Source organism: Trachypithecus francoisi, unplaced genomic scaffold (genome assembly GCF_009764315.1).
Source record: "Trachypithecus francoisi isolate TF-2019V2 unplaced genomic scaffold, Tfra_2.0 Lachesis_group3, whole genome shotgun sequence".
Taxonomy (NCBI): domain Eukaryota; kingdom Metazoa; phylum Chordata; class Mammalia; order Primates; family Cercopithecidae; genus Trachypithecus; species Trachypithecus francoisi.
This window is the reverse complement of record NW_022681468.1, coordinates 31,489,734-31,508,134: the sequence shown is the minus strand read 5'-3', so window position 1 is coordinate 31,508,134 and position 18,401 is coordinate 31,489,734. Positions and strand designations below refer to the sequence as shown.

The 18,401-nt window shown below is 37.0% G+C and overlaps 1 protein-coding gene across 26 annotated transcripts in view; it reads left to right on the top strand.

Annotated features, from left to right (window-relative positions):
• The window catches only part of TTLL5 (tubulin tyrosine ligase like 5), a 311,462-nt gene that overhangs the window by 68,134 nt on the left and 224,927 nt on the right, over positions 1-18,401 (top strand). For 21 of the 26 annotated variants that reach the window (XR_004431492.1, XM_033187360.1, XM_033187357.1 and 18 more), the window contains exons 13-18: positions 2,132-2,213; positions 3,818-3,879; positions 5,034-5,128; positions 7,406-7,447; positions 14,776-14,889; positions 15,258-15,349. Coding sequence is in view for 25 of the 26 variants with exons in the window: in XM_033187360.1 (XP_033043251.1) it covers positions 2,132-2,213; positions 3,818-3,879; positions 5,034-5,128; positions 7,406-7,447; positions 14,776-14,889; positions 15,258-15,349 (487 nt within the window). In the remaining variant the exon portion in view is untranslated. The remainder of the gene's footprint in view (positions 1-2,131; positions 2,214-3,817; positions 3,880-5,033; positions 5,129-7,405; positions 7,448-14,775; positions 14,890-15,257; positions 15,350-18,401) is intronic. The other 5 variants (XM_033187367.1, XM_033187363.1, XM_033187359.1 and 2 more) reach the window with 1 other exon arrangement.

Here is an 18,401-nt window from a genome sequence, read left to right as displayed (position 1 = left end):
AATGTTAAAGTGGACTTGTAGATTTTGCAAGTAGATTTTTCCTTTTAAATGCCTTATTTAGTGCTATATAACAAATGATTTTTCTCAGGTGAAAGAGGCAATATTCTACAAGATTACTGAAGATTACATCAGCTATTCAGAAGAATGTATTAGCCATTAAAAGCTATGAATTCTATGAAAAGAAGATAGGTGAAAGAGCTTCCTTTTCTTTATATTTTAAACTATAGGTAATATATAAATTTTGTATAGTTACTTGAAGGTGATCCCATCTCAAACTCTTGTATAGTTTGTGATGATTTTTGCAAATTAAAGGGAATCCTGTATAATTACTGTGGAAGCCAATTCATTCATGGTAACTTTTCCCTAGAGGATTTAGAATATGCATGTCTAACTGAGTTCATACTGCCATATATATGTAAATAGCATCCAGATATTGACAAACAGTGATTAATAAAGAAGCTAAAGGAAACCAAAGGATGCTAACAAAATCTCAGAAAGAGAAATGATTTCTCCAAGTTCCACAGTGTAGAAGCATGGGGACAACTAAGGTCTCTAGATTCCCATTCTAGGATTTTTTTTTTTTCACCCAGGCTGGAGTGCAGTGGCGGGATCTCGGCTCATTTTAACCTTCGCCTTCCGGTTGTAAGTGATTCTCCTGCCTCAGCCTCCAGAGTAGCTGGGATTACAGGCACCCGCCACCACGCCTAGCTAATTTTTGTATTTTTAGTAGAGACAGGGTTTCACCATGTTGGCCAGGGTGGTCTTGAACTCCTGACCTCATGATCTGCCCACCTGAACCTACCAAAGTGCTGGGATTATAGGCATGAGCCACCATGCCCGGCCTTACTCTAGGATTCTTAATACATCATGTAACTTCAGACTTCCTGTGTTCTAGAAGACAGTTTTGGGAGCCATCTTTTTAGAGTCTGTTTTTTTGTTTTCTGAGAGTATTGATAAATTTAAAAATCCTTCTTGAAGCAAGGAAATTTGTATCAGAATTAATTTCTGGAAAATACCTGGTTGTGTTCTGTGGGTGTGAGCTCAGGTCTGTGACCTCTGATCAAACAGTAAGGAAGGTAGTGTGGTAGTGTTTACTTCTAGAGAAAAAATATAAGCAATGTTTTTGAGGGTCACAGGATGGGATGTTTAGGAGTGATGTTTTATATATATATAAAAAAATATAAATACACACATATACATACACATACACACACACACACACACAAAGGACTGTACATTACCGTTATTTTTGTAGAGAAAGTCTCACTAATAATATGAAGGGTTCCAAAGTTAACCTCTCATCCCTGAACTTGTTAAATGAAACCAGGCATTGTGGAAAGAAAACTTGCTTCTGGGTCTTGCTTTCTCTTTGCAACCGTTGGGAAGGTAAAGAAAGAGAATCAATACAGAATCCAAAAACTTGATCTCTGGCTCCCACCCTTCTTAAATAATGTTAGTGGTGCAAGATATCTTGTCACACCTGTGCTCTGCTACCACTGGCTTTCTCTTTTCTTGTCTGTCCTTCGGTTCATGTTGGGCCAGTGTGTTTTATTTTCTGTCTTCAAAGGGAAATTGAAACTAGGAGAGGGGAAAGAATAAATACATTTAGATATCTTCTTGACCTAGGTTGCAAAAGCGATATCTTGGTTTAAGAAAATGTGATGGAAGGATTCTAGAGAAATGCCTTCAGGAGAAGTTTCTGTGTTCAAACTTGGCAGGGAGGGGCTGGGGGGGCAGGAAATTCAGAGCAGGCCTAAAGCAGCGTTGGTATTGGTTGTGCTTGTTTCATTCCTCCCCACCCACCCTTTTTTTTGTGCCCATAAGCACAGCAGAATCGTGCTTGTTAACTATTCTAGAGTCAGGTCGCTTTCTGTGTAGGATTTAGGAACATCAATAGACAGTGCATGATAAAAACAGTGGAATTTTATAGCATTGTTTTCTTATTTCTAGAGCTTGATTAATTTCTCTTGAACTTGAGAGATTCTTGAAAGGTTCTCTGCTTCTACTTCCACTCACTACTTATACTTAGTGCATTTCTAGGCCTGGGAGTTATGAGATTGAGTCTTCTAGATCTTTGTGTGGTTGTGGCATGGAAAATGATCTTGTATATTGTGTTGTGTTGTATTTCTAGAACTCTATGGCTTTGACGTGCTCATAGATTCTACTCTGAAGCCATGGTTGTTGGAAGTGAATCTCTCTCCTTCTTTGGCCTGGTAAGTCAGTTCCATCAACTAGAAAAGGACAAATCTTCAAGTAGTACTTAAAACACTTTTTTTTTTTTTTGATCACTTCTTTTGGCACTAGAAGACTGCTTTTTTCCTAGTTATTAGATGGAGATAACCAGACGTTCTTAAATTAACTGGTTTATGGCATAATATCAAAGTGCATATGACAACCATGAATCTCTGTCTTCCTAGTTAATTTACAGTTATATGATTCCTGTTCATTAGGTTTCTAAGGGATGATTCTTGCAGTTTTATCCCTGTATTTTTTTAAACAGTAAGTCTTGTATTAAGGGTAAAGAAATACATAAGACATTATATTTCCTTCGTTACCAAAAGTTTTATAGGTTCAAATCCACATATACTGTAAAGGTATAAACCTGGATCTAGGGCCATGTGGATAATATGTGGTCCTTTTACCCTGTCCCATGTTTAAAGTCATCCAAGTTTAAAGTCAAAAACTTCAAAACAACTTAAAAAAATTTTTTTTTTACTAACCTGTTGTTTAGTAGAAGAAAATAAACATATTTTTCAATACCAGGGAAGATTCTTACTATATTTGCAGCTATAGCCAGAATTTCTGTTCACTGTACACTTCTCTAAACAGAGAACTCTAGAGATTTATGCCAAAGACCACCCAGCTGCTGCGTTTTTAAGGATGAGAGATATTGGCAAAATGCCAAGGAATCAAATAAAGACAGATTGACTACTTTTAGAGTGGGAGTTTGGCTTAACTTCCATAGTAAGGTGTAGAGCTAGATATTACAGATGCTTCAGATGTTATGCAGCTTTTGTCAAGTCAGCCTTTTGCAGGTTGTCCAGTAAAGTATATTATACTATCCTTTAGAAGTTAGAAATCCCCAGAATGAGGCACTGAGTAGCAGCCAGAGCAGTTTGGTTCGTGGAAGAACACCTCAGCACTGAAGCCACTGTGGCCATCACCGCCACAGGGAGGTGTCACTGTTGTTTTTTGTTTTCATGTGAGTTCCCCCCATCTGGTCACTGTTGTTTTTGTTTTCATGTGGGTTCCCCCCCATCTGGTGAGATTTTGGTATAACTTGTATTTTTTTTTTGCCCTATATGCGAGCCTGCAAGCCTAAGAAGATTGTTTTAGAGCAGACAATGAAGACTTTAAAAAGTACCAATGTGGCTAGAGTTGCTTCTCTTGCATGTGAATGTGACTTGACTGTTGCAGCAGCAAAAAGTAATTTGAATGGTGCTGGGCACACTCATAAAAGAGCATACTGAAAATCTGAACCTCTGAAATCCACAGTTTTAATGAAGCAGTATTCTTGACTTGCGCAAAATTTGAACTGCACAAGACCTTCTGGTGTAAAGAAAATTGCATGTTAGAGAATCAATGGATGGTGCTGCGTTTGCGTTAGAGAGAACAAATTTAACACTAGGATTTCATTTCTCATATTTTTGCCCAGAATTTTTCCCCCACCCCCACCCCCACCCATGGATTTTATCGGCTTTATATGTTGCTCTTCATTGACATTTGGAAACTTTGCTATATTGGGACCCATTAGAGGGCGGCTATTCTGTTAACCTACACACTTATCAATTGCTCTTTTCTTTCTGTGTTCTGTTAGTGATGCACCTCTGGACCTAAAGATTAAAGCCAGTATGATTTCAGATATGTTCACTGTTGTAGGTGAGTAGTAGTATTTTCTGAACTGGACTCACATAAAAATTAACTAGCGCGTCCATTTTGTCAGACTCCATAGGTTTTGCCAGCTGGCAATTCCTAAGCCATGCTGAATGGTTTGTCTTAAAAAATTATATTTTCGGGGAAATGTTTCAATGTTTCCATGCCCTTTGGCTCCATCCTGTCCTGAGGCTGAACCACAACTAAGGCTGAGACCTGGGGCACAGGAATTAGGAGCTGAGGAAGAGAATTAGCAAAGATCTGGAGAAGGTGTATTTCTCTCCAACCTGGGAAAGTAAAACCCACTGAAGAAGCCTTGTTACAAAGGAGACTGGCTATATTTCTGCTAGACAGTCTCTACTGGTCTCTATGTGATCCCCTCTATAGTAGTTATAACCAAAGCAGCCCAAAGAAGAAATCTCATTTTAAGTAGATAAGCCAAAACTTTGAAGTGGAGATGCGCAGTCAGGTGGGTATTTTGTGGGCTTGTTGGGTTTTTTTTTTTTTTTTAGGTACTATAAAAACACATAACAAAATATATTTGAGATAAACTAGTACCTGATGTACCAGCAAATGCTGTAAAACTTAGCTACTCTATTTTCCCTGGATGAGAATCTGCTTCTTTTTAGGAAGTAAGTGAAATTAGCTGAAGTCCAATTTCCAAAGCCATAGATAATCTACAAAGCCCATTTTGAAAGTTGCCAATAGACCCCCTTCTGCAGTTCCAGAAGTTGATCATGTAACAGGACAAGACTGTTCACTTGCTTTCGTAAAAATAACTTTATTTTCCAGTCATCATCCAGGTAGCCACTTTAAAGTAACTTGCTTTTATTAACAACTGTGTGTTTCAAAATGGTGATTTGCAGTTATTCTTAGGTTCATCAAAAATCTACATCTCTTTCTCACTCAGAATCACATTTCAGCTACCCAACCAGCAAGGTTCATTCATCTGCATATTTCCCTTTTCTTGTCTCTAGTTTTGGTGGTTCAGAGTTGAAGCAGAGTGCGTGTGGGAGAATTGTGCATTATCCTCCTGAGGATAGATCTGTGTGATATTTATGACAGTGAAACTGAGTTTGTATATCTAAAGAAAAGGTGCAGCCAGACCTGCTAATTTCTTAGAAAATGGCAGGTTTTAATGTTGCCCATTCCCCATTCAGGGTTTGTGTGCCAAGATCCTGCCCAGCGGGCATCAACCCGGCCAGTTTATCCCACCTTTGAGTCTTCCAGGCGAAACCCTTTCCAAAAACCTCAGGTAAGCCAATTCCTCAGCAGGGAGCCTGAAGGAGGCTTACTGGGAAGTGGCAGCTGATGTAACTGGGGGAACGGAAGCACTGTGGGTATGAGGTCACTTAGAGCAGGAGAATTTGGGGATCACGCTAGACAGGAGGCAGTTATATTCAGCTATGACTAATAGCTTATGCTTTCAACATTTTCCAACAAACTTACTCCCTGTTTTTTGTTTTGTCTTTTCTCTTGGCTTCTTTTTTCATTATCTTCCTTTCTGTTTTTAAAAATCACCTTTTTTCCACCTCAGATTGATATGCTCAGAAACAAGGCACAGAAAAGTAGCCTATTAATTCTTAGTCATTACTGTGTTCTTTCTGATCTTCGGACTAGCTTTGTAAAGAAGATGCTTTCTTGAAATAGTATCTTCTCTACAAGTAATTCTCCTCAAAGGACCCTCCACGATCATGAGTTATTGATTGAGGCTAAGTGAGATAGAAGCCCAAAGAAACTTATACTTTTCTAAAATATCATTAATCAAGCATTGCTTCATTCTTTGTGTACTCTGCATTTTTGTTCCAGTTAAACCAATCAGCTAATCCTTCCATTTACTCATTCCATCATCTCGTCAGTCCCTGCCTGTTTTGACCCTGCTGATTTCCCACTTTTGTTTCTTGGCCTTTAACATTTCTTCTTATTTAAAAAAGAAAATCCACTTTGCTCTTCTATTCCCCTCTGGTTTGATTGCTTTGCCTGCTCAGACATTTTGGAAGTCTTTTCTCATTAAATCCATCATGACCTTTACTTTTTATTTTAACATTTATTTACCTCTTCTATATTACATTGTTTTGCAATCATTGATTTGTTGCTTTTAAATTGTTCTGTACTCTCCTGCCAGATTGTAGACTCTTTGAAGGCATAAGCAGCTTTTTCTTCCTACTCCCCATTTTCTCTTTCTTTTTCTTCTCCTCTCCTTTTATCTCTGCCCCAAATCCACTTTAACCCTTTACTCCTCACTTTTTTCCTCCCTTCTTCCACTCCCATTCCTCCTCTTGTTCCTTTTGCTTGCTAGTCTCATTTGGAGTAGTGCTATTTTCTGTTTGCCAAACTCATATGCTATTATTTATTCAGATAATTTTTTATTAGAACAGGGTTTTCAAACTCAAGTGCCTAGAGGGCCTGCAGGCAGGTAATATAAATGAGTAAATAGAGGCAGGTGTAAAGCAGCTAAGAGTGATATGACTGAGGTAAACTGGAGAGTGCATACCTCATCTGAAAGGTGTGGCTGTTTTACTAATGTGTTCTAGCTAATTACTGTCATGCATAAGTGTGGGCCAGGTGTTACGAGATATTCCTATTGTCAAGAGAAATCAGAAATCTTACTTTTAAATATTGGCAGCCACTTCATTAGAAACAATACTTTGCAGGCCAAGCATAACATGTCTTTGAGCTAGATTCAGTCTTTGCCTATCTATGACCCCATGCTGTAGAATTATTCCCTAATTAATGTTGGGATGTGGAACAGAGTGTACTGTATTTTAAACACTATTATCTTGGATTAGATACAAAATCAGTTACCAGGGTTGTACTTGATCAGTGCATCATCACAGATCAAAGGGTTTTCTTTAATTTTTAATAAGGAAAAGTAGAGGATTAACCTAGGTGTACTAGGAAAACTTAATTTAGGCAGCCACATTCCTTTGCAAATTGTTTCCTGCAGTATCTGTGGCAAGAACCCAGGATTATGTGTAAAGGATCATGAACATTTTTGTGCAGCTTTAACATAGTTTCTGCCAGGTTTCACTTCTAGAGGTAGTGTATTCCCAATCTTGGATGAATTGATCCCTTTTCTTAGTTTGCCTGTCAGCTTTATTGGCAACTCTTTGCAAACTCTAGAAAATCTATTCAATGTTTGTTTTGCCAACTGGTAGGTAATGGCATGATTTCATCCATAAGCAGCCTACAGGACACTTATATAAAGGCTAAAGGAACTGTAGATTAGTTATGTGTACTGTGTGAAACCAGTTTGTCAGGCGGACTAGTTGACTTCAGGATCTTCAGTATCTGGCAGTAGGATTGTGCCCTCAGTGGTTAGAAGTTGAAGCTGGAATATATATGGCATAGGAGAAAGCAGTGTGAAAGATAATCAATGTTCTAACCTTCCAGCTACAAAGTGTAGGGCTCTTGCTTTTAGTTTCTGCTTGGAGATTATTTTTTCCTTTTTTATATCATAGATCTATGAGATGGAAAATGTAGGCATATTAGGAGAAGATAAGGGTTTATTCCATTTTTCTGTGTTTTATAGCGTCCAGTATCTGCACAGTTTCAGTCATCAAAGGCCAAGCAGGTAAGTTCTAGATCTTTTGGAAACTTCATTCAAATTTTATTTTCATTCTCCAAATGGAAAATTTTTTAGCTTTAGTTTTTCGTGGTACATATTTTTATGTACCTATTTTTTTGCGCAGTTTATTAACAAAATAAATGAAAATAAATGCATAGAAGTCTTTTTGGTTATAGAATATAAGAGTAGACGGTACAGGAACTTAGGGATCCTCTTTTCCTGATAGTGATTATACCGAGATGGAGGCTGTTGAATTTAAATGATGAACAGGTGCTTAAAGGCATATCTATCACTTTGACCAAAATATTCCAGGAAGGAAATTTTCCAGTTCACAAATGAACTTCATTTTTTTTTTTCAAACATTTTACGAAACATACTGTTGTCTATAGCTTAATATTGGAAATGTTTTCACATTGGGTGTTGGGTTGTCTTTGCGTTCCTTAACAGGTGACATTTCAAATATGTAGTGATTTGCAGTTTATAAATCTTAGAAGCTCTGCCACAATAGTATCTCAGATGCCACCTTTGAAATACAAACATCTTTCTTTCTGAATGATCAGCATTTGCTTTCTTTCTGTTTTTGTTAGCAGTGTTTGAGATTAACCATTGCTTTCTTCTGCACAGATTTTAAAAATTCTTTTTGAAGTAATAGGCTAGCAGTGGGGGTCCTGTGCCTGCTATTTGATGTTTTAGTATGAGGGATATAGATATTCTCATATATAAATGTGTCACTGCAACTATTGTTTAGCAAAAAGCTCCAATATATTTATTTTGGCATTTGTACTCTCTGATACAATTTCTGGTAAGCTTGAATGCTTGACTCGTAACTTTCTTAGCTACTGTTTCTGATAAAGTGATTTATATGGTTTATGTGAATCCAAGAAATGAAAAATAACTTACTGGGTGTCTTGTCTAATATTTAGTAACTGATTAATGTTGTTCTGTAGTATGAGTTTTGGGGCTTAGTTGGTAGAATCCGAAACTCTATAATATGTAGTGTTTTATATTTAGTAAATACCTAAGTATGCTAGCTGCTCCCATGGCAAAAACAACACAATACGGCTGTTGACTCCAAAGAGCTTATCTTCTAAATATACCTGGAACTAATGTACTGAAAGGAGTACGTCAGGAAAGGAGTACTCTTTCATAGCCTGTGGCATTTGGCTCTAAAGAAGTGTCTTTGATATGTAATTCTAATTTATTTTTACTTGTTTATTTGAGACAGGGTGTCACTCCATCACCCAGGCTGGAGTGCAGTGATGTGATCACAGCTCACTACAGCCTGGACTTCTGGGCTCAGGTGATCCTCCCACCTCAGCCTCCTGAGTAGCTAGGACTATAGGTGCACACCACCACGCCTGGCTAATTTTTTGTATTTTTGTTAGAGATGAGGGTTTCGAATGGTTACCCAGGTTGGTCTGGAACTCCTGAGCTCAAGCAATCTGCCTGCCTTGGCCCTCCGAAAGTGCTGGGATTGCAGGCATAAGCCACCATGCCCAGCCTTTGATATGTAATTCTAATCTTAATTTCTCATTATCAATTTTAATTCCATTACATCTAGTTGCATTGCTTGAATTACCATAGGTTGTAATAGGCTTGTTGGAGAGCAAGACCTCTCTTTAATAGTGATGTATTTTGAACACTTGCTTACGCGACATAAAGCCTTTCGGGCTTTATTCAGCCAGCTTTATACAAGTTGAATTCTTTGACTTTTATTGTTCTTTGCAATGTTCTATTTTGTCGTTGTCTTTCTGTTAACGAAGCACTCTTAACTTCACAGGTATTTTCATGGGAGTTAAGTAAAAAAAAAAGTCTCTGTTCTGACCAGTTAGACTGTATCAAGCTTTCTTTTTCTGTTGCTGTCAGATTGTGAATTCTCTTAGTTCTTTGCCCTTTTTCTGCCTTTTCCTTTTTAAACCATTATCTCTTTATTTCTCCTTTCTCTTTAATGTCCATGGTTCAAATTTTCCACTCACCAGAAATTGTATTGCATGGAACTGTGGAAAGAATATGGACTTTTACAGTCAGATAGACCTGGATTCAAATTTTAGCTCTGCCAAAAATTAGCAATTAGACCTTTGGGCAAGTTCTCTTACCTCTCCGAGGCTCAATTCTCACATCTGTCATGTGGGGATAATAATATATACATGAAGTTCTAGTGAGGAAGAAATGATAAAATAGAGGTAAAATATTCAGGATAAGTGCTAGACATGTAGTTTATACTAAGAAGATTTACTCCCCTTCACACTTTTGAGTCTTTTGATTTTCCCAGTGTCAAGATCTCTTGTTATTTTGATATTCACCTGTTTGTAGTCATACTTTTCACATTTGCCATCATCCACAAATGCTCTTTTGTTTGATTCACTGCTATTTATCTTACAGTTACACTGTTTTCAGTTTTTGTTGATGTGTTATATTCTGGCACTAACCCCCAACTGGAAATATAATTTAGAATAAAAATTTTATGAAATTTTCTCAAATCCAAAGACATTTAATATATTGCTATAGTTCCCCTTTTAAAAATCTTGTCGTAGAAATCAAACTTTTAAAGCATGTTTTAAAGTAAAGCATTCCCCATACTATTCTTCATAAGCCCATAATCCTCTAAATTATTAGGGATTTTTTGCTTTTAATATTTGTTCCATTATTTTACTAGGGATTCAAGTTAGATTTACCAGGCAGCAATCACCAGGATCAAATTTGTTACATTTTTGAAAGTTAGTACCTCATTTGGTTTTTTTCTAATCTGGTACCTCCTCAGTTCTTCACGATTTTTCAGACATAGTTATAAGTGGTTTTGGTAAGTTTTGTTTGTTTGTTTTTAAAGCCAATTTCCTTAATAACACAATACATGTCTCTCAGATCTGCTGGCTTACATTTATTCCAAATTTCTAGATGTTGCATATCTCTTTTTATTTTATTTTATTTTTTACTGTTACACAAGCCTACTTACTTTCTCCCCTCTACCCGCCAGTTTCAAAGTATACCCTGTTTATCAGTATGTTTAAACCTTCTCTTAGAAACCATTTTTTTGATCCATTTCCACTCAGATTTATTGATAATGTGGTCTTTTCCATTTGTTTTCTTTCATTTGATAGCATTCATTTTGCTTTTAAACTTGATTTTACCTTTTGTTTTTTAGATGGTAAAATGTATCACATATAAATTGAGCTATTTCTGGTTCCTTTGCTTTTAATGAAGAATTCCAAGCTTTGTAAAACTGCATTAGGAGATTTTTATTCTTTGCATGTGTTCTCTGTCAAGCAAATTTTATTTTTGCCCCTCAATTATGATATATTCTTAGGATATCTTGCCATTTTTCCCCATTCCACATTTTGTTAAGTTCTTCTCATCACTGGTACTTGCCAGCTTTTTTTAGGCTGAGAGTCATTTTCTGATTCAACATCTGTTTCTTACTTCTCTGATTGAGTGGAGACTGGTGGTTCCTTGTCTCAGTAATTTCACATTTTCAGCCAGTTGTTCCTTAGCAATGATGGTTAGATATGTACGATTTCTTCTCTGGGAAGATTTCTGAATCGTAAGTTGTACTATTGATAAATTTATCTTTGGTGCATGTTGCATGGCAGAATTCTTAACTTGACAGTAATTTGACAGTTTATAATTTATCTGAGCACTGGATATCTAAATCATATATCTTTTAGCCAGAGGCAATGGTGTTCTCCTAAGTTCAGAGGACCCTTATTTCCTTAGTACATTCAGTCAACTCATGGAAATATGTGGATTTATTATATCTACCACCCAGAGAATGTAGTTGATGTGCCCAAAGGCAAAACTGCAGAATGACTTGCATTTGGACTGTTTTGCCTTGTTTTTGATAGTCTTGATAGCCTTTCAAATCAGTCTGATTCCGTTTTTTTTTTTTTTTTTTTGCCTTTGCTTTGTTTTTAATCTCCAAGTATGTCTCCGCAACACTCATAAGCATTTTTTTTCTTTTTTTCTATCCGCCTTATCCTTTCTTCTTCTCTTCTCTCTTTCTCTGCCTTTTCTTTCATCTGTGTCTATAATTCAGGTCACAGAATTATAGACCTTTCTCAGAGCGCTTAAATACCCCAACTAGAAGCACAGACCTGAATTCCTACGTGCCTCTACCCGACCCCAAACAGTCCACAAATATGTACATAGTAGCTAGAGCTGGAATTGTAGGCTGTAACAAAGGAGTGGTTGTGAATGTATGTGGGAGACAACTCTTTGAAAGTGATTGGCAGAGAAGTTTTAAGAGTTTTGGGGTGCTAATTCATTGGTTAGAGAAACCACATTAGGTTAGTAGGAGAAGGTTGCCACATCATTATCTCAATTTCTAGAAGCCAGGAATATTAAAAAACCATTAAAAACAATATCCAGGAATTGGAGGTTCTCATTGGGTGTTATTCAATAGTGATTTGAACCCTGTTCTTTTAAATACAGCCAGGCATTTCTTAATCTGTTTAATAGTTAATAACTTTTTCTTTAAATACTTTTAATTAAACTTTGATATAGCTTTCAGTTTATTAACCTTCTAAGTAACATTCTTTCTGTTCTTAAATGCTTAATAAAAATACCTATTTTTATTATATCATTTACATGAATGCTTATTTCTTACTCTCTCTTTACATAATTTGAGATTTGAGGCCCTTAGATAGTGTCATGTAAGAAAGCTGCTTAACTTTAGAAGACAACTGCCTGTGGCTTTGTTGTTTTGTTTTGTTTTGTTTTTTGTTTGTTTGTTTTTTGAGATAGAGTTTTGCTTTTGTCACCCAGGCTGGAGTGCGATGGGGCAGTCTTGGCTCACTGCAACCTCCGCCTCCAGGGTCCAAGCGATTCTCTTGCCTCAGCCTCTTACGTAGTTGAGACCACAGGCATGTGCCACCACGCCCAGCTAATTTTGTATTTTGAGTAGAGATGAGATTTCACCATGTTGGCCATGGTTGGTCTCGAACTCCTGAACTCAGGTGATCCACCCGTCTTGGCCTCCCAAAGTGCTGGAATTACAGGTGTGAGCCACAGCACCAGGCTTTGCCAGTGGCTTTATGATCAGAGAGGCTGTCATGCGTGAACTAGATAAGTATTTTTTAGCAAACAATAAATCTCATGTGTGATCATGAGAAAAGTCCTTAAACTATCCATTTAATATTTTTGGCTTTTCCAAATTATACATTAAATAACCATTCACACTTTTCAAAGATTTATAAACAATGGTTATATTATTTATATTTGTTTCTTTCCTAAATCTTTCAACTTTTCCCTATAAACCCTCTCATTTTAACATCTACTGTTTAATGTATTCCCAGAGATTGAGTAAGTAAAAATATTTCCCGAAATCCTTCTGCAAAGTTTACTTCTAGCCATGATTGATGTCAGCACTTTCACTTATTTGTTTGTTCAACCAATATTTCTTGATTGACTTCATGCCAAGTACAGTGTGTTGTTCTGGATGTTGAAGATACCACAGTAAAAGCTCCTGCACTTCACATGTTGCTTACATCTGTTGATTTCATGGTTTTCTTGTTATAGATATCCATCATGGAGTTGCTGATCAGAAAAGTTAGTTTTTATAACTCCCATGGTAGCTTTGGAGATTGGTTAGTTGGTCTCTCTTGTGTCCAAAGATAAAACCATCCATGGTTGGTTATTTGTGTACATGAATATATTAGTCTGCTCGGGCTGTCATAACAAAATGCCATAGACTGGGTGGCTTAAACAACAGAAATTTATTTCTCACAGTCTGAAGGCTGAGAAATCCAAGATCAAGGTGGTGGCAAGATAGGCTTCATTCTAAGGCTTTTTTCTATTGGCTTGTAGGTCTCTATTTTGTTGTATGCTGACATGGCCTCTTCTTTGTACATACACTGGCTGGAGTTGCCCAGGCTGGAGTGCAGTGGCGTGATCTCAGCTCACTGCACGCTTCGCCTCCTGGGTTCACACCATTCTCCTGCCTCAGCCTCCTGAGTAGCTGGGACTACAGCCACCTGCCACCACGCCTGGCTAATTTTTTGTATTTTTAGTAGAGGCGGGTTTCACCATGTTAGCTAGGATGGTCTTGATCTCCTGACTTCGTGATCCGCCCACCTTGGCCTCCCAAATTACTGGGATTACAGGCATGAGCCACTGCACCTGGCCACCATCTCATAAGGATACTAATCCCATTACACCAGGGCCCCACTCTCACAACTTCATCTGACTTTAATTACCTTCCAAAAGCCCCATCTCGAAATGCTATAACATTGCAGGTTAGGACTTCAACATGAGACTTTTTGAGAGAAACCAACATTCAGTCCATAACAACGGGTGTTGCTAAAAAGGCCAAAAGTTAGTTACCAAAATGCCTTTGAATAGATATTCTACAAACAGAGAAAGACAAATAATACCTGGTGACAATGGGGCTGCTGCTCTCTGGTTGAAGTTACTTCTAAGAATCAGGAGGACAATTTGCACCCATAGTGGGCGAATTCTTTCTTACTCTTTCTACTTGGCAGATTTGTCTTATTTTTGTCTGTCACGTCATCTATTTCAGTAATAGTGTATTATCATGCTTTTATACTGACTTCCTTTTTTACCTTCCTATTTCTCCACTCGCATAAAATCAAAATCACTTAAAACTTGTGTTTTCAGATGACCTCCCTCATCATCATGTAGAAGCTAAAATAGCTGAGATCCTCTTCTAGGATCAGTAATGAACAGGGCCCATTTGGCTGCCTTCTTGGAGTACCCAGGGTAGTCACCCTTGTTCCAGGCCTCTTGAAGTCCAGCAACCACAGTGATAGCCTTTTAGCCACAGCTCTTTTCTGTGATGAGAGTCACTGATGACTCTCATCTCAATATTTCCCCGACAAATTGTAAAACATTTCACAGCCCAACTTTTTCATTTTAGATATAATAGATTATTCCTTGGTTTTGTGTCTTATGTCTCAGTTTTCTTAATTCTTCATCTCCTGTGCTGAAAAGAGTATACTCACTGAAATAAATCACATTTATTTTTCTATTGAGGGCATTTTCAGATTTTTCCGTATCCTTGAAGTATTGGATGTGCTCTAAAACCAAGGTTTGGGTTAAATACTAGCTTAGAAAGTCACATAGACCTTATTCTTTCTTTCTTCTCTTTACTCTCTCACCCCATAGTGTTCTTTTACTATTCTGTTTTCTCCTCTTGCCTTTGAGTTTATTAGCTTTCATCTGTTTTCTGGGGTTCCAGGCTGAGATTAATTACAGAAAGTGGTCTGTGAATTTGAGCTTATATATCTTAGGAAAGAGAATGAGGTTGAGGGAATGAGCAGGGTAATGAGGAATAATGAAAGCTTAAAAATTGTTTTTTACTATTTTCATTTTTTTCTCCTTAGCGTTCCCGTCCACTCTCTGCCAGTGATGCGGAAATGAAAAACCTCGTGGGCTCAGCCCGGGAGAAAGGGCCAGGGAAACTGGGTGGTTCTGTGCTTGGTCTGTCAATGGAGGAGGTAAAGATAAGTTCATTTTAGGGCTCAGCCCGGGAGAAAGGGCCAGGGAAGCTGGGTGGTTCTGTGCTTGGTCTGTCAATGGAGGAGGTAAAGATAAGTTCATTTTAGGCTTTTGTAGGGTAACACAGGTTTTAGCAAAAAGTAGTGAGTGATTCATAATATTCATGACAAACTCATGTCTTACATTGAAAAGAGAAAGATTCAAGATAGGAGAAATGTTTTCTTAGGGAAGAACATTTTAAATGGAATTAATTTCTCCCCTCATGCTGCTTTCACATTCTTGAGTCATAAGTATCTTCCTTTGTCCTATAGCCACATGGACTCCAGTTGTCAAAATAGGTACTCATTTTATCTTATTTTTCATCTAGATCAAAGTTTTACGGAGGGTGAAGGAGGAGAATGATCGGAGAGGTGGATTTATTCGCATATTTCCTACGTCTGAGACATGGGAAATATATGGGTGAGGTGACTACCTTTTTTTTTTATTCTTTGCCTGAGGTCTATAGAATTAGATTAATTGTGATATACTGTCATCATTGCTCCCCCCGATGATGCTTTTCTTATTTTGTTTGTTTATTTATAATATTATTAATATTACCCAACCCAAGAACTAGATTATTGACAGTAATTTAATATACCTGTGTATTATTTCTCCCTTTTACTCCCCTGCCTCCCTCCGAACTAGATTCCTATCCGAGGGTTAGACACTGTCTTAAATTTTGTGTTTATCATTACCTTGATTTGAAAAAAAAAATTGTTTTATCTATATGTGTGTCTAAGCAATATATTGTTTTATTGAGATCTAGTTTACATGCAGTAAAATGCATCTATTTTAAATGTACAATTTGAAGATGATTTTTGGCAACAGTAGGCACCAGTTTAACCACTACTACCACCACAATGAAGATATAAAATATTTCCATCACCCTCATAGCCCTCTTTATCCCCTTTTATATTCAATCCTCCACATGACCCCGGGCTTCAGACATTATGATCTGCCTTCTGTCATTACAGTTTTTCCACAGTTCCACATAAATGGAATCATACAGTGTGTACTCTTTTGTATCTGGACTCTTTTGTTCAGCATAGTGTTTTTCATATTCATATGTGTTGGTTTATGAAGAATAGTTCATTCTTTATTATTATTATATACTATTTCATTGTTTGAATATACCAGAATTAGTTGAATATACCAGAATATACCACTCATCTATTGTAGAGCATTTGGGTTGTGTTCAGTTATGGTCTCTTTTGAAGAAAGCTGCTGTGAGCATTCATGTACAATTCCCAGCACCTTTAAAATGTCTTTTTGTCATTTTCAGGCTTGCATTTTTCTGATGAGAAGCATACAGCAATTATTATCTTTGTTCTATGCATAATGTCTTTTTTTCTCAGTTTGCTTTTAGAATTATCTCTTTGTAACTGATTTCCTCTTTTCTTTTCTTTTTTTTTTTTTTATTTTTTATTTTTTGGAGACGGGGTCTCACTTTGTTGCCCAGACTGAATGCAGTGACACAATCTTGGCTTACTGCAACCTCGGCTTTCTGGGCTCCACTTCAAGCTATCCTGCCACCTCAGCCTGCCAGGTAGCTGGGACTACAGGTGCATGCCAACGTGCATGACTCATTTTTGTATTTTTTATAGAGATGGGGGTCTCCCCTTGTTGCCCAAGCTGGTCTTGAACTCCTGGGCTCAAGTGATCCATCTGCCTTGGCCTCCCAAAGTGCTGAGATTATAGGTGTGAGATACTGTGGTTGGCCACAACTGATTTTCAGCAGTTTGATTATGATGTGCCTTGGTGTCATTTTCTTCATGTTTCTTGTGCTTGGGATTCATTGAGCTTCTTCATCTATGGGTTTATAGTTTTATTCAAATTTGGAAAACTTTTGGCCTTTATTTCTTCAAATATTTTTTTCTAATGTTCTCCTTTCCTGTCTTCTTTTGAGACTCTGGTTACATGTTAACTTAGTTTATATTTTACCACAAATCTGGCTGTGCTCATGTTTTTTCAGACTTTTTTTTTCTCTCTTTCTTTAATTTGGGATGGTTTTGTATTTGTGTGTGTCTCTAAAGTCATTCATCATTTTGTCTGCAGTGCCTAATCCTCTATTAAGTGAAATTTTCATTTCAGATATTTTATTTTTCATCAGTTTTTGTGTCTCCTTTTTCTCTTTTTCATTATATTCGTGATTTCCTTTACATTTTTGTTTACATGTTATAATATTTATAATAAATGTTTTAAAATATCTTTTTCTGTTATCTGTCATTTTGGGGTCTCTTTCTATTGACTGGTTTTCGTCATGTTTATGGGTCACATCTTTGTTTCTTCACATGTACAGTAATTTTTTTAATTGAATGCTAGACATTGCAAATGTAATATTGTTGAGTGTTTGGATTTTATTGTCTTCTTTAAACCCGTTTCAATTTTTTTTTTTTTTTTTTTGGTCAGGCACTTAAGTTTCTTGTAGATCAGCTTATCTTTTTCCGGCTTATTTTTAAGCATTGTTATGGTTCGTTTATAGTAGCTTTTTGTCTAGATCCAGGTTAGCTCCTCCACTAAAGACTCTTTTGGGGTGTCCGTTAAATTACCCCCACGTTCAGTGAGATCTTTTCATTCTGTCTGGTGGAAACTCAATTTGCAACCTCATGTGAACTCTGGGAATTATTCAGCTTACACCTTATCTTCTCCTTAATTTATTCTTTATTCTGATAGTTGCACTTTACTCAGCCTTGTGGACTTTCACCCTATACCTAAGCAGATTTGTATTCACCTGAAGATTCAAGGGGTCCCTCATGATGATTTTTGGATATCTTCTTCTGCACAACTTCTTCTGCAGGACATTGCTTTGAAAAGTCTAGCCACTCCCTAGAAATCTGATTTCTGTTATCTCTTTTCAGAGACAGTTGGGCTCTATTTGCATTTCCTCTCTTTCTATATAGTCTGGAAATTGCCTTTAGGCAGAAATGTAGGGCAGTTGTACTTCGTGTATTTCCCTCTGTCAGAGATCACGGTCCTGTGCTGCCAGTTGTTTAATAAAAAATAGTTATTTCGAATAACTTATAAACTTTTCTAGCTGTTTATGGTAGGAGAGCTTGTCCTGTAACAATTATCCTCTCATGTATAGAATCAGAATTCTATTGTTTTGTTTTAATCACTTTAAAACTTTTTCTTAAAAAAAAAAAGACATGTTCTGTGTACTCTTGCTTTTTTCATTCAGCATTTTATAATTCAGGTTCATGTTACATATATTTACAGTTCATTTTTTTCAGTGCTTTATTATATTTACTGTGTGTTCATATTGCTGTTAATTTTTCTGTTCTCCTGTTGTTGAGGATTTGACTTATTTCTGGGCTTTTGCTGTTAAGGACAGCTGTGGTGCAAATATTCTTGTATGCGTCTGCTGGGCATGTATCTAGGAGTGGAATTACTGGGCCTTAAAATATGTGAACCAGTAAGTGGCTTAGTGTTGCTCATTTCAGATCCCTTGCTGAAGTTTTTGTATAGGCTCAGT